General features: G+C 53.8%; 1 protein-coding gene across 2 annotated transcripts in view; it reads left to right on the plus strand.

The window, feature by feature from the left end:
- The first annotated feature begins 6,614 nt into the window (after positions 1-6,614).
- QRICH1 (glutamine rich 1) overlaps positions 6,615-13,550 on the plus strand; it is a 29,165-nt gene continuing 22,229 nt past the window's right edge. Inside the window, exons 1-3 of one of the 2 annotated variants that reach the window (XM_045023049.1) lie at positions 6,671-6,749; positions 8,357-8,417; positions 12,353-12,682. In XM_045023049.1, coding sequence (XP_044878984.1) covers positions 12,374-12,682 — 309 coding nt within the window. In that variant the 5' untranslated portion in view covers positions 6,671-6,749; positions 8,357-8,417; positions 12,353-12,373. Of the gene's footprint in view, positions 6,750-8,356; positions 8,418-12,352; positions 12,683-13,550 lie in introns of both variants that reach the window. The other variant, XM_045023050.1, reaches the window with a different exon arrangement.

Genomic DNA, 13,550 nt, shown 5'->3' on the forward strand with positions numbered 1-13,550 from the left:
CAGGTCACGGCCACTCAGGCAGCCTCCTGGGAGCCAGGGATTAGGGGCAGCCCCCTGAGGAGGAAACCCCTCCTGGTTTACACAGGGCACCTGGGCACAGCCCTTGGGCTGGCCCCAGGGCCCCAGAGAGCGCCCTCGAACGGCCCGGCCGGCCCTGGCTCCCCACCGCCCGGGCTGCTCTGTTCCACTGCAGGGCCAAGCAGCGGCCGAGGGCGGGACGGAGACTTTCAGGGTACGTCCACGCAGCACCCGAAGGCCGTGGCTGGCCCAGGCTGCGGGAGACGCCTGGGCTCCGGGCCGAACCTGAACAGCCACCCGGCGGCAATGTGTAGCCTGAGCCCGTCACTGACCCAGACCAGCCCCAGCCACCCCGCGGGACTTTTACTCCGGGGGAGACGTCCCTCAGAAAGCAGCCCCCAAAGGGGGGAGGGGAGGCCCCTTTGCTCAGCCCGGTGCTGCTGGGAGGGCACCGAGGTGACGCCCGCAGTTCCCATGAACGAGGCTGGGTCACGTCTTCCCGCTTGCTAAGTCACCGTCGCTTTCCACAGCAGGCCAGCCGGGATGGCCCCCAGCCCAGCAGCCGGATGGCCCCCCGGCCCCCAGCCCAGCAGCCGGATGGCCCCTGGCCCCCAGCTCAGCAGCGGGATGGCCCCCGGCCCAGCAGCCGGATGGCCCCCGGCCCAGCAGCCGGATGGCCCCCGGCCCCCAGCCCAGCAGCCGGATGGCCCCCGGCCCCCAGCCCTGCCTTCAGCGTCGCTTCCTAGCTCAAAAGTGCAGGTTTGGTGGCATCCCACAGGCGGCTGGGAGCTACCGACCCCGTTCGATCCAGGGCCGGTCCTTGCCCAGCCCTGCCTGCTGGCAGCAGCCGCCTCTCAGAGCCAGCAGGGCCCTCGCGGGCAGGGCGGGACATGCCTGGCCGGGGCGAGTGCCTGGGCAGCCGGCTGAGAACCAGCAGAGGAAGCAGCCCGGGCTCCCCACATGAGCCTCGGGGAGCAGAGTCACCCCAGCGCACCGTGCTGCAGCTTGCTGGTGAGGGCACCCAGGGGCCCCACTCCCCAGGTGTGGGTGGAGGCGTCCCAGCAGCACCCAGGAGAGCCACTCAGCCAGGCCCGGCCTGGGCCATGGGGCCTGGTGGAGTGAGGCTGGACCCAAGCAGCTGTCCTGGGAACGGGGAGAGACCCACAAGCTCTGGCTCAGGCCCTGCATGGAGCCCGGGCGTGAGGGGGGACACCATGGGGAGGAGCTGCGGGCAGCCTGCTGCCAGCCCAGGCTGAGGGTCCCGGGGTGCCAGGCTCCGCTGGTGCGTGAACCACACTGCAGCGATGCCCCCCAGGGCCAGGCCTTCGCCAGGGGCAGGTCTCAGGGTTCTTGGGAGGGGGGAGCGGGGTGAAGCCAGGGGGCCTGGAGCAGGACAGGGGTGGGAGGAAGGGAGAGGCCAAGTTACTGAGCCTGTGTCCTGAGAGCTGGCCGGGCCCAGCCCAATCCCTGGCTCCTGTTTGCATGTGCCTGGGGCATCTGGTTGGGTCCAGCCCCATTTCTGGCCAGAGGCGCCTGGGGGGCCGTTCTCCAAGCTGGGCAGAGAGCTAATGTGCCTGTACTGGGCTGTCAGCCTGCCAGCGATCCCAGGCTAGACAATGGCCCGACTGCGACGGCCTCCATGACTAAGGAACTAAAGGAGGGTCATGTCAGCAGTGCAGCTCGGGCTGGGTTGATGGAGCACGGCGCCCGTCCCACTAACTCGAGAGCCTTTCTGCTGAGAGGGCAGGGCTGACGATGAAGGCCACAGTGTAAGGCTTTGATGTCATGGGACATGTTGGTTTTAGAAAGGTCCCGTTCCCATGGCCCCCGCATGGCAGGGGTTATGCACTGGCTATCGGCTCGCTCGCAAGCTGTAACTAGCTGGGGCATCCTCGCAGGGCAGGGCTGGTTCCCGGGGGTCCTGCAGGGATCACGAGATTTTTGTCAATGACCTGGAAGAAAAAACAAAATCATCACAGATAAAGTTTGCAGAGGGGAGTGGTGACTAGGGGAAAGGACAGCTGGCCGCGCCAGAGCCATGTGGGGCACTTGGTAACAGCTAAATGGAAGTGTCCACACCTACAACATCAGAAGGGCCAGGCTGGCTCAGACTAAAGGTCCATCTAGCCCTGTGTCCTGTCTGCCGACAGCGGCCAGTGCCAGGTGTCCCAGAGGGAATGAACAGAGCAGGGAATCATCCAGTGACCCATCCCCTGTCGCCCATTCCCAGCTTCTGGCAAACCGAGGCCAGGGACACCCTCCCTGCCCATCCTGGCTAATAGCCATTGATGGACCTGCCCTCCATGAACTTCTCTAGTTATTTTTTGAACCCTGTTATAGTCTTGGCCTTCACAACATCCCCTGGCAAGGAGTTCCACAGGTTGACTGTGTTGTGTATGTGGCACTGGTGCAATTGCTGCGGGAATCCTGGGTCCAGCTCCGGTGCGCACAACGCCAGGCGGACGTTGATAAATTGCAGAGGGCTCAGAGCAGAGCCGGGAGGGTTAGAAACCTGCCCTGCAGCGAGGGGCTCGCTCTGGTTAGCTCCCCCAGGAGCTGGGCTGGGGTGAGTGAGCCCGGCCTGGCTCCTGCCCCAGGGAACACCGTGGGCGAGGGGCTGTTGGCTCCAGCAGCGAAGGGTAACCCGGCCCTGGGGCTGGAGGCTGAGGCCAGCAGCCAGGGAAGGAGGGAGTTTGGCTGGGCCAGTTTCCAGAGGCCGGGTGGGGTCTCCAGGCCGGGCCCTGGCTCGGGGAGCGGGTGATGCTAACGGGGCGGGCTCAGAGCAGGGATCGCACTGGCCCCGCTGGGGATGTGAGACACTCAACGCTGCACCGACCAGTGTCAGTCTCGCCCTTAATGACAGCGACGCTTAAAACGCGGGCAGCCCCCGGCCGCAGCCCGCAGGGCGGGGCGAGGCTGAGGGGCCCTCGGGACAGGCTGTTGGCAGGCGGCCCTGCCGGGGCGGGGCGGATCGCGGCGGGGCCGGGCCGGGCCGAGCAGAGCGGACCGGACCGGGCGGGGCGGGGCGGGGCGGGGCGGGGCAGAGGGGACCGGACCGGGCGGGGCGGGGCAGAGGGGACCGGACCGGGCGGGGCGGATCGCAGCGGGGCCGGGCCGGGCCGGGCTGCTCTCGGAGCTGGACTCAAGCCCGAGGGAGCCGGGCCCGGAGCCCCCGAACAGCGCCGGGGAGCTGAGCTCGCGGGGGGGCTCCGGGCCCGCTGGCTCCCGGGCCCCGCTTAAGGTGGGCCGGGCTCGGGGGCGGCCTGACCCCCCCGGGCGGTGCCCGGGCCCGCGGCCGGCGCTGGGGGCCGCAGGCGGGTTTGGGCCCCGGGCGCTGGAGGGGGGCAGCTGCCTTGGGGGGCTGCGGCAGCGCCCCCCGCGAGCCCCGCGGGCCACCTTAAGCGGCTGTGTTGGTGCTGCCGGGTGGGAGGCTGCCAGCGAGCACATGGGGCTGTTAAAGCAGCCGGGCCCGGCTCAGGCTCGGCGCCTTGCAAGGATCCCAGCCCCACCCTGGGGTCACGGGGCGAGGAGAGGCAGGGAGCAGCCTGGGCCCGGCTGGCGTGGGGGGAACCTCCCCGCTGGCAGCCCTGGCCCTGCACCCAGCGGGGCTGCACAGGCCGGAGCAGCCTGTGCCCTGCTCAGCTCCTCTGGGCCGCCCCCCCCCCCCACAGCCAGTGGGGCGCGGGCTGGGGGCCGGGGCAGAGAGGCAGTAAGTGGAAGCAAGGCAGCGGCAGGGAGAGACCCTGGGGGCCGGAACAAAGAGAACAGGTGGCCAGGGCTGCTCTGCAGGAGGATGACCCCGTGGTCCGGGCACTCGCCTAGACTGACCTTTCGGTTCAGTTCAGTTCCCGGCTCTACCCAAGGCTTGCATGGCTGGGAAAGTGGCTTAGGCCCAGATCCTTGAGGCAGGGAGGTTTTTCTTTAACCCAGCGGAAGGCTCTGGGCCTCAGTCCCCATCTGTCAGTGGGGATGATGCCCAGGCTGAGCTCCCCAGGGGCGTTGGAGTCAGGAGGTGCCCAGGTACCATGGCGATGAGGCCATAGAAGGACCTTCAATAGCATCTGCACTGGTCCAGAGTGGCAGAAATTGCTCTGCTGGCCTATAGCTTGTCTGCAAGGAGACTTCATCACTGTGGGCTGCCTGTGAGAATCCCTTAGGGCTTCTGCTTCTTGATAAGGAGATTCTGGATTTGCACAGGGCCCTGCACAACTCAGTTCTCCAACCCCAGGCAGAAGTACCCACAGCCAAATTCACTCTTCCTGGCCTGCTGTAGGCCACAACAGCTGTGCTGAGCTCCCTGGAGCGAGCTGTAACAAAGTGCAGGAAGGTGTTAGCAGGTCACCACCAATGGAAACTACTGAACAGATGCTAAACAGTGGGCCAGTGTAATCCCTTCTGTAACTCCATGCAGTGAAAGGAGTTACTCAAGGGCTGAATTAGCCCTGCATTTCTCTTCATCTCTGGGTTACCCAGTCTCACTTGCTAGTCTTTAAACTCCCTCCTGTGTGGGATGTTGCCCTGTATTTTAATTAAGCAATTAACCATTTGCTTTCCAACTCACCCAGCCTGGCTGCCTTGTAGTAGGGAGGGGAGTTAAGATACTTGGACCAATCAAATCCCTCTTTGTGATTGGCCTTCCACATTCTGTCCACACAAACCCTGTTTAACTCATTGCATTGTGAATGGTCAGGCATAGTGCTGCCTTGCAGAGCCCAGGATACTGCTTCTAAAGCCAGGAAGCAAAGGGAGAGCATGCTAGCTGCAGGGCTCCAACAGGTGATGCATGGGAGACGGACAGTTTTCAGGCAGCTGCATGTCACCCTCACAACTCCGCCTCCACTAAGGATAATACCTGCTAGGTGGAGCACCTCCTGGTTTAGCTGCTGTGGGGACAAGCCCTTCCCAAGCCCACTGCAGTGCCTGGGGTGTGTGCTGGAAGTTGCTCCTGTTCTGTAACACTAGAGTTTGTCCTGAGAGGGGATGACAAAGTCGCTTCCCAATCATACAGACCACACAACGCTCTCCTCCAAAGCAGCATCCGAAATGCTGTGGAGCAATGTTTGCTTTTGGAAAGGCCTGCAAGCTTCTCTGATGCATTCTCCTGCCCCAGGCGATTTGATTTGACCTGTCGGTGTTTTGTTTCCATTATTGACAGTGACTGTGAATATTCTAGACAGAGGGTCTCTGCATTTCTCTCCAGCAGGTGTGGATGTTATCTCTGAGCCTCGCTAATATCATGGCTGCTTCAACTGGAAATAGAACTGTGGTTTCCAAAAAAACCCAACCCATTCATCTTGTATTTCTACAGCTCCTGATTTTATTCCCTTTGCCTGAGTGCAGCCAGAGCTGCTCTTTCTCTCCTACCAATGGGATCCAGTATTTCCTGTCTCTGTCCTCTTCCATGGAGTTGTTTAGCCAGCTCCATTCATAGTGGTCAGCACTTTTCCTTCTTCCTCTCTGAATTCCATTCACAGCTACTCTCCTAATTGTCAAAACTTTCAATGGGCATTTTCTTGTACCGAAATAAAAAACTACTGCCAGAGGACCTCTGTATTGCCCTTTCTAGCCTACAAAAGCGTATGCTCAAATAAATGTTAGTCTCTAAGGTGCCACAAGGACTCCTGTTCTTTTTGCTGATAGACTAACACGGCTGCTACTCTGAAACCTGTCACTCCTGGACTGCTTCACATTGGGCCCTGCTCCTCTTGTCAGATGGGTGAGGGCACAGGAGCCTGCCTCTGTGGTTGTGGGCCTATTATTTGTTTTTAATTCTTCTTCTTTCATCATCCTACAGGCTTGACTTCAGTCAAGTGACATCCTGTCCTTTTAAGATGATGGGGAAAAAGCCAACTTCCAGTCTGCATTTCTCACATCTCTGTCTTGTCCACCATGAAGGGTGTGGGGAGAAGGTGTTAAATCATAGACATGCAGGGCTGGAAGGGGCCTCAAAGGTCATCTAGGCCATTCTGCTGCCCCGGGGCTGGCAAGCAGAACGAAACATTTAGTTACTGCTGAGCATCCCAGGTACGCTGAGACCCGCCTGTAAGGCAGAGGCTAGTCTGAAAGGTACCTAAGCCACAGGCAGCCTTCTGTTGCGGGTGAGAAATGACATTCTCTCCCCCCGCCTGGCTGTCGCTCGGCCAAGCCAGACTTTCGGGTTCTCCCATTGTAAAGCTCCCTGTGAACATTGGGTTAAAAGTGTTCATGGGAACCGGAGCTGGGGGTGGGGGGGACGGGCTGAGCTTGTAGTCACCTGCCCACCGTTGCCCCCCCCCCGGCAGCGGGCCGGTGCTTTCTCTAGGGCAGGCTGGTTAACAACCGGGCTGTGTCACAGACCTGCTGGGCCGGGGCGAGTCAGGGCTGGACCCCAGCGGGTGCAGGGGCTGTGCAGCGCCGTGCACTGGGCCTGGCCCCCCTGCGGTGAGGGGGCTCTGGAATCTGCCCCTCTCTGGGCAGGGCAGGGCCGGGCCGGGCCAAGGCGCCCACGGGCGCTAGCAGCGGGCAGCGCCCGCTGCCAAGAGCCCAGCCCCGGCCCGGCGCACGGCCCCTTTAAGGCGCGGGGTGGCTCTGGGCGCGGAGTTCTCGCGGGGCTTGGCGGCCGCGCTCTCGCGAGGCCGGGGCTGAGCGCTGATTGGCTGCGGGGGGTTGAATGTAAGATGGCGCCCAGGGAGCTGTGAGGGGAAAAGAGTCGGGCCGAGGCGGTGGCGGAGCGAGGCGGCGGCGGGGCCAGGGTGAGGCGGGGCCGGCCCGGGCCGAGCGGCGGCGGCGCGGGCTTTCCGGGCCGGGGGCGACGGGCGGGGCCTCGCGTCACGCGGGGGGAGGCGGCGGCGGCGGTTCCGGGGGCGGCGCGGCCCCGACGGGAGGCGCGGGCCCGTTTGTTGTGTGGCGCTGCCGGGAGCGCGCAGCGAACCGAGACACCGTGTTCCCGCGCGAGGCCCGTTGGCCTCCCGTGAGAGGCGGGGCGCGTCCCCGTGTCCCCTCCCCCAGCCGCGGGGCGGCCCCTTCCTGCGCCGCTGTTGCTCCCGGGCACGCGCACGGGGCCGCTCGCTCCCGGCGGCGGGGGCGCGCTCGTCTCCCTGCGGCTGGCTCTCCCCCCCCCCCTCCCCGGGCATGCGGGGGGGGGGCCGAGAGCGGCTCCGCTGGGCCTCCGCGCCGGAAACCCCCGGAGCTCCCGGGCCCGTGCGGGGGGCGCTGGGGCTGTCAGCGCGGCCCAGCCCGGGGGGCGGCCGGGTGCGACACCGAGACTTCTTCGGCCTGGAAGTTGTGCATCGCCCCCAGGAACTGCTACCGTGCGGCGGGGGCAGCTCTTGCTTTGAAGCAAGTTCAGGAGGCGAAGTAGAGGAGATCTTCAGACCAGGCCTTGTCTGTTCAGAGCCTTGTACAAGCGCTAAGGCTCCTGCGTCCAGAAATCTCTGTTTTAGAGACAAAGCAAGAGTCCTAGTTGCTTATATGCCGTGAAAACTGTTCACCAGATCTGCCTTACTAAGCAATCTCCTGTCCCAGGAGACCTCTGCAAATTAATTGAGCACAATCTTGCTGCTCATTTATTGGAAAACATCTCCAGTAAGCACCCGATGTGTCAGGCTCTTGAGTGGTCTCTTAAGAAAGTTTTGCTGTATTGCACAAAACCTTAGTATATTTTGTATAGTGGATGAGTGGTTCAGTAAAGTACTAGTCAAGTCTGTTTACAGTTTTGTTTATTAGCTGCAGCAAGAGCAGCAGATATTTTACATAACTACATTAAGAGGGTTTTAAAAAATCTTGAGGTGTAACCCACCATTTAACAGATGTGTATGGAGTTTAGTCTTCTCTCCATTTAACACTGATGCTCTTTTTTTTTTTTTTTTAGTTTTTGTTATCTCCTCAGAGAGCCTTAATTGGACTACTGGTCCCCAGCTCTGCCTAGTTACTCTATTCTACCTTGAACACTTGTGAGGAGAAGGGAGCAAGAAAAGGCCTCTGGACTTTAAGGCAATATTTTTTTCCCCACTGCTGCCTTGTTCTAAGTTTCAGTAACTCCAGTGTCTATTGAAAAGTGTTATGTAAGTTCCAGCACAGTTCTCTGTCTCAGAGAACATTCTGCACTGTGCAAAAGATGTACATGGAGATCTGTTTGTCTTAATACATGTTCTTAAGAGCTGGAAGTAAAACAAACTGATTAGGAATTGGGCATGTCTTGTAATAATTAGTTAGGAACTATCTATTAAGGGTGTAGCATTTTTATGATTATATTCATTTTGTGTTTGTTTCATTTTCTTAAGTCTCTTTTAAATACAATTTAACTAAAAAACCCAAAAAACTGGGGATAGAAAGGGCTTCTTTGTTCTGTCTTCTCCAGAATGTTACAAGTCTAAGAGCTCAGGACAAGTGCAGCAGAAATACCTGCAACATGGTGACTGGTGAGTCCAGATAGTCCACCTGCTGCAAATCTGTGTGTACATTTTCAGTATCTTTAGTCTCTAAGTTTTATGAACTAACCACTTATGCTCATGAACTTGAACTATTTTCCAGATCCTATTTAGTGGAAAATGCAATTAAGCTGAAAAGGGAGGAATTATATCCATGTATCCAAGCAGCAACCTTTGCTGAACAATTTAAAAATGCATTCTGCCAAGTTTTAGCAGTGATGAGTATTCACTTCATTTTGAAATGGACTGTACATAATGGATAAACTGAGTGCATAAACTGATCCACTCTATTTTAATAGCTAGTGGTAAAGGTGTTTGCCTGCCTGACATTATACATTTGTGTATGTTCTAGTATAAAATCTTTTTTTCTGTTAAATGCAATACTAACGTTGCATAAAGAGAATTATATTAAGCGTGTGCTTGGAAACCTGTACAGGTTTTTATTAAAAAAAAAAAAAAAATCTATATGTTAATGCTGAGTAGTAAATATGCCTGAGGGAGGTGGTATGTTAGGTGATCAAAGGGGGGAGGCTTAGTCCTTTTTTTACTTTTTTTTTAAACTTCTGCTCATTACAATGGAAAAATAAGGCTTCAATACATGTTACCTTCCTAAATCTACAACCAGTGCTAATACCCCTGCTCTTGCTCATACTTTTGTCAAGGGGAAGAAGAGTGAAACTAACAAGATCCTTGTCAGTTTAACTACTGCAGTTCTGTATTTCTGTAGGCAGCCTTGATATTGACAAGAATTTGGTTAGGTCAGTTTAGCTGAGCTGCTGCTCAGAAAAAGGGAGACTTGTTTTTAAATTCTCTATATAGATAAAAAGGGAGCATAGGAATGGAGCACTAGAGAGTCCAGTCTGCCTCTTTCCCAATCTCTCAGAACGTTGGGAGAGGTAGAATAGCAGCGACTCCTCTACTCTTTGGTGCAAGGACCATCTTTGTTCTCTTTGTACAGTGCCTAACATAAGGGAGTCCTGGTCCATGACTAATGCTCCTATGCACTCTGGATAATATATATATTAGATAATACTCTGAAGGTGCTTAGATACCACAGTGATAAATGCAGTGTAAGAACTTAGTAGGACAGCTGTCAGGAGGTTCTGGGATTGGGAGGGAAAGGAAAAGGAAACTTCCTTCCAGCAGACTGTAGGGGAAGTAAGAGTGGGCTTCTGATTTCAGCTGACTACTAGTCAGAAGCTAATTGAGAGATTGAACACCTGAGTCTAGTAAAGGGACAGTAAGAAAGAATCCCAGCACTTGTTCTACTCCCTCAGCTGTTGGAAGTAGTGGATGGCACCTTGGTACTCACGCCTCTAGACCTCAGTGGTGGTGGGTCCCTCCTTATTTTTTAATCTGGCTGTACCTAGTAGATATAGATTTCTGGGTTGTGGGTTTTTTTGGTTTTGGTTTTTAAGCTCTGCCACAGAGCAGTCAGCTGTATATGTGAAAACAGCTTCCAGCACAAGGATCAAGATTTTTCAATAGTAACTAGAGATTGGGGGGGGGGGGGGGGTTGTCAGTTTTTGGGTGCCAATCTTGAGACATTTGAGAGGAGTCTTTCTCAAAATTGCTGAGCACCTGCCTTCTGAAAGTCAGGCCCATTTAATGCATCTCAAATTGGGCACCCAAGGTAACTATTCATGTCTGAAAATCTTAGTCAAGGTACTCGGGCCAATCTCTGCAAACTTCAGTAGGCTTAAATTCCAACCAGACACACACACACACGGAAAACTTAACAATTCTCTACGTCAAAGTATCATACTGGGTTTCTGTTTTCTTTCAGTGAGGTTTAATACTCATTTCAGAATTTGTTGATGAAGGCCTGGTGGTCTACTGTAGCACTGAAAACAGATTAGCAAGGCCAGGGTTTCTGTTGGTTTCAGCACGGATGTAGATAGTGTCAAACTTTTTCTTCCTGAGAGAAGGTAAACTGTTCAAGATGTTTGGAGTGTGGTGTTGGTGGCTTCTGGGGAAACTTGTCACTGAGTCAGCAGTGACATGAATAGCTTCATTAGTTGTGTGTCCCGTGTATAGCTGGTTAGAAAGCTTGTTAAAGTGTAACTTCAGTGAAAGAGAGATTCCCCCCCCTCCCACCATTATCAGATGGAAGCTTCTGCATGCTGTGTTATAAAACATTGTGGCCAAAGGACGGTGGCAAATGCAGCTATTCTGTATTAACATCCTTCTCTTAAATAAATGAACAATGTAAGCTTGTACTTTTTATTTGTGTAAGCACAACAGTATAGTTGTGTTCACTATAAATGCTTAGATTTTTCCACAGGAACCCATTTCAGAAACTTGTCACTTATTTTTAAGGTCCCATAAGTTCTGTTCTGCAAGAATTGCCTCACACACATTCTCTGCCTTTGGGAGCCATACCTCTTTGACTGCAAGCCGGACCCATGTGCTAGTAGTGACTTGTATCCGAGTCCCTCCTGCATGAATGTCATGGGTGTGGTGCTGCCTGACCAGGTTGGGGTGGGATTCAGACCAACAATGAGAAATGATTTAGGGTCTGATCCAGCTCCCATTGCTAGAACTCTGTTGCACTTAATGTTGAGAGCCTATTACTAAACCCCCTTTTGCTTGCACGCTGCTTTAGAAATAACACTTTGGCCACCTTGTTGAACGAATGTAGTCAGTCTCTTGTGACCAAATCAGTGCTGAAATGTTGTACAGCTTCTTTCTTCTCATCTATTGTTTCTATGGTCCCAATCACCATAATGTGTGTATATAGTGTTATCTGTATGTGTCCCTTTCTCTTCTTCTGTGTACATAATTAGGCCCAGTCACCGAAAGTTCCCTATCCTGGTAATTGTGGCTGCAACCCCATATCTCCACACACCATTTCATGACCACATCAGTAGTGGTAAGGTTACCATCTAAATGTGTTTACCCTTCACCACGAGTTATTACTGCCATAGAAACAAGAATACACTCACAGAAAAGGTGATAGTGAAATAGGAATACTACTTGTATTTAAAGAAGATAGGTAAGCAATTCAAACAGTACCTCTGAGATAATACCCCAGATGTTAATCTTGTTCTTGGGTGAGTCCTCATTTTGTGTTTTTTCTCTGTGCTCTTACTTTCTCCCTGATCTTGTTGGTTTCTTTTGCTCTGTTTTCCTTTCTTCACCTTACTTCTATGTCCTTCCTACTATACCCTGTTTCATGTTCATTTCTTCCTCCTAATATTTGCTAATAAGAGTGTGAGGCCTACTTTTTCAAGACCTCACTGCTTCTTTCCAGGTGCACCAGTCCGATGTAATGGAATCTTTTGGATTCCAGCATTCTATCCCCTGTCCTTTCAAAGAAGTCTTAAAATTCTGCTCAGCAAAGTGAGAGAGAATAATCCCAGTGTAAATGTGGAGATACTATCTCTTCATACTTCCCTATCTCCTCCTTCCCATTAGTTACCACAGAGTGTTATTTTGTTGTCTAATGGGTGGTTATACTTGGTTCTGTTGCATCTGTAGCTATAAACCAATCCCTTAGGCAATAGCTTCTCAAATGTTCTTGATACTATATATAGTATTCCATGTTGTAAATGAACACATACAATTCAATAAGGGTTAATTTAGCCTATTCGGGACTGGTCTGGCCTGAGACCGAGTGCATTAGTGTAGTCATCAGCAGGAGACAACACTCTGGAGCGAGCTCTTTATACAGGGCAAGTAAGCCTGAAGGGTGGGTAGCAGTATGCAGTTGTGACTCTTAACAAGGGATTAATTAAAGAAATGCTTAGCTGCATAAAATGGCATGTAAAACTACAGCATTTGTCTCTTAAGGCTTCCGGCTGCCTGTGTTTGTCATGCAGAAATCCAGTGTGTGTAAGATGTTATCCATTGGCTTCTTGTGTACCCTTGTGCGGTATGACTATGAAAGTTGTGAAACAAGAGTCTTAACTTTCTCCTTTGTTAAGGAATCCTAAGGACCTTGCAATATGAATAATTCTCTGGAGAACACCATTTCCTTTGAAGAATACATCCGTGTGAAAGCACGAACAATCCCTCAGCACAGGATGAAGGAGTTTCTCGACTCTCTTGCTTCCAAGGGGCCTGAAGCTCTCCAGGAGTTCCAGCAGACAGCCACCACCACCATGGTATATCAGCAAGGTGGAAACTGCATTTACACGGACAGCACAGAGGTGGCCGGATCTTTGCTTGAGCTTGCCTGTCCTGTTACAACCAGTGTCCAGCAGCAAACCCAGCAAGAGCAACAGATACAGGTTCAGCAGCCACAACAGGTCCAGGTAAACATCTTTGAATTATTTCGAATTTATGCATTAACTTGTAAGTCAGAGGTACAGGTGTCTACATTTGGGATGTGCAACATGCAGGCCAGAATTTAAAAAGTAGGAATAATTTGAACACTAGTCTGTGGACACCTAGCTTTCCATGTATCAGAATTATTTCTTTTTCATATGAGAAGTGTGGTAGATAATGTCTCATGGCATTACTTCTGCAGAGCCCCACTCTCGGAGGAGTTCCAGACCTAGCAATGAGGTGATGTAAACTTTCTGAGAGAGAGCTAGCAGTTTTGGTGTATGTGTAACTCCCTCAAACCCTACATTTCATAGGAAGTGGCTATGAATACCCCATCCCTTCTAGTGGCCTTTGCTTGCTGGAATAGTCATGGAAACAACCTCTCATTTTTCTGTTCTTTTTGTAGAATAGTTCAGATAGGTGTAGAATACACCTGATAATTTTGGTTTAATTGTTGTAGTTCTTGGGCTGTTTTGAAGTTTTATGGCTTTGGGTCACCTTGTGCCTTGCCCAAGCTGGTAGGATTCATCTAACAAAAGTGAGAGGCATTCTCCTTGCCCTGCTATTTTCTGTTTCTTATGGTCCTGAAAAGTGTGTTTTGTGCCTTGGGTATGGCCACTCAAACCCAGGTGGTGGTCTCTGCAAGCCTGAGGGGAGAGAACTCTGACGGGTATCTCGGGTTGTGAGGCACCTCGCTAGCCCCTGCCCTTAGCATGAGGAAGCCTTGTCTGTGCCTGCCAGGGGTCAGCTCCCTAACAAGCCACAGGGTAAACAAGCACTCCCTTCCAAACCGACCCAGCCTCTGCCCAGGTTAGCAGTAGGCACACTCCAACCCTTGAGCCTTCCAAGCGTCCC

The sequence above is a fragment of the Mauremys mutica genome, chromosome 7 (genome assembly GCF_020497125.1).
Source record: "Mauremys mutica isolate MM-2020 ecotype Southern chromosome 7, ASM2049712v1, whole genome shotgun sequence".
Lineage (NCBI taxonomy): Eukaryota > Metazoa > Chordata > Testudines > Geoemydidae > Mauremys > Mauremys mutica.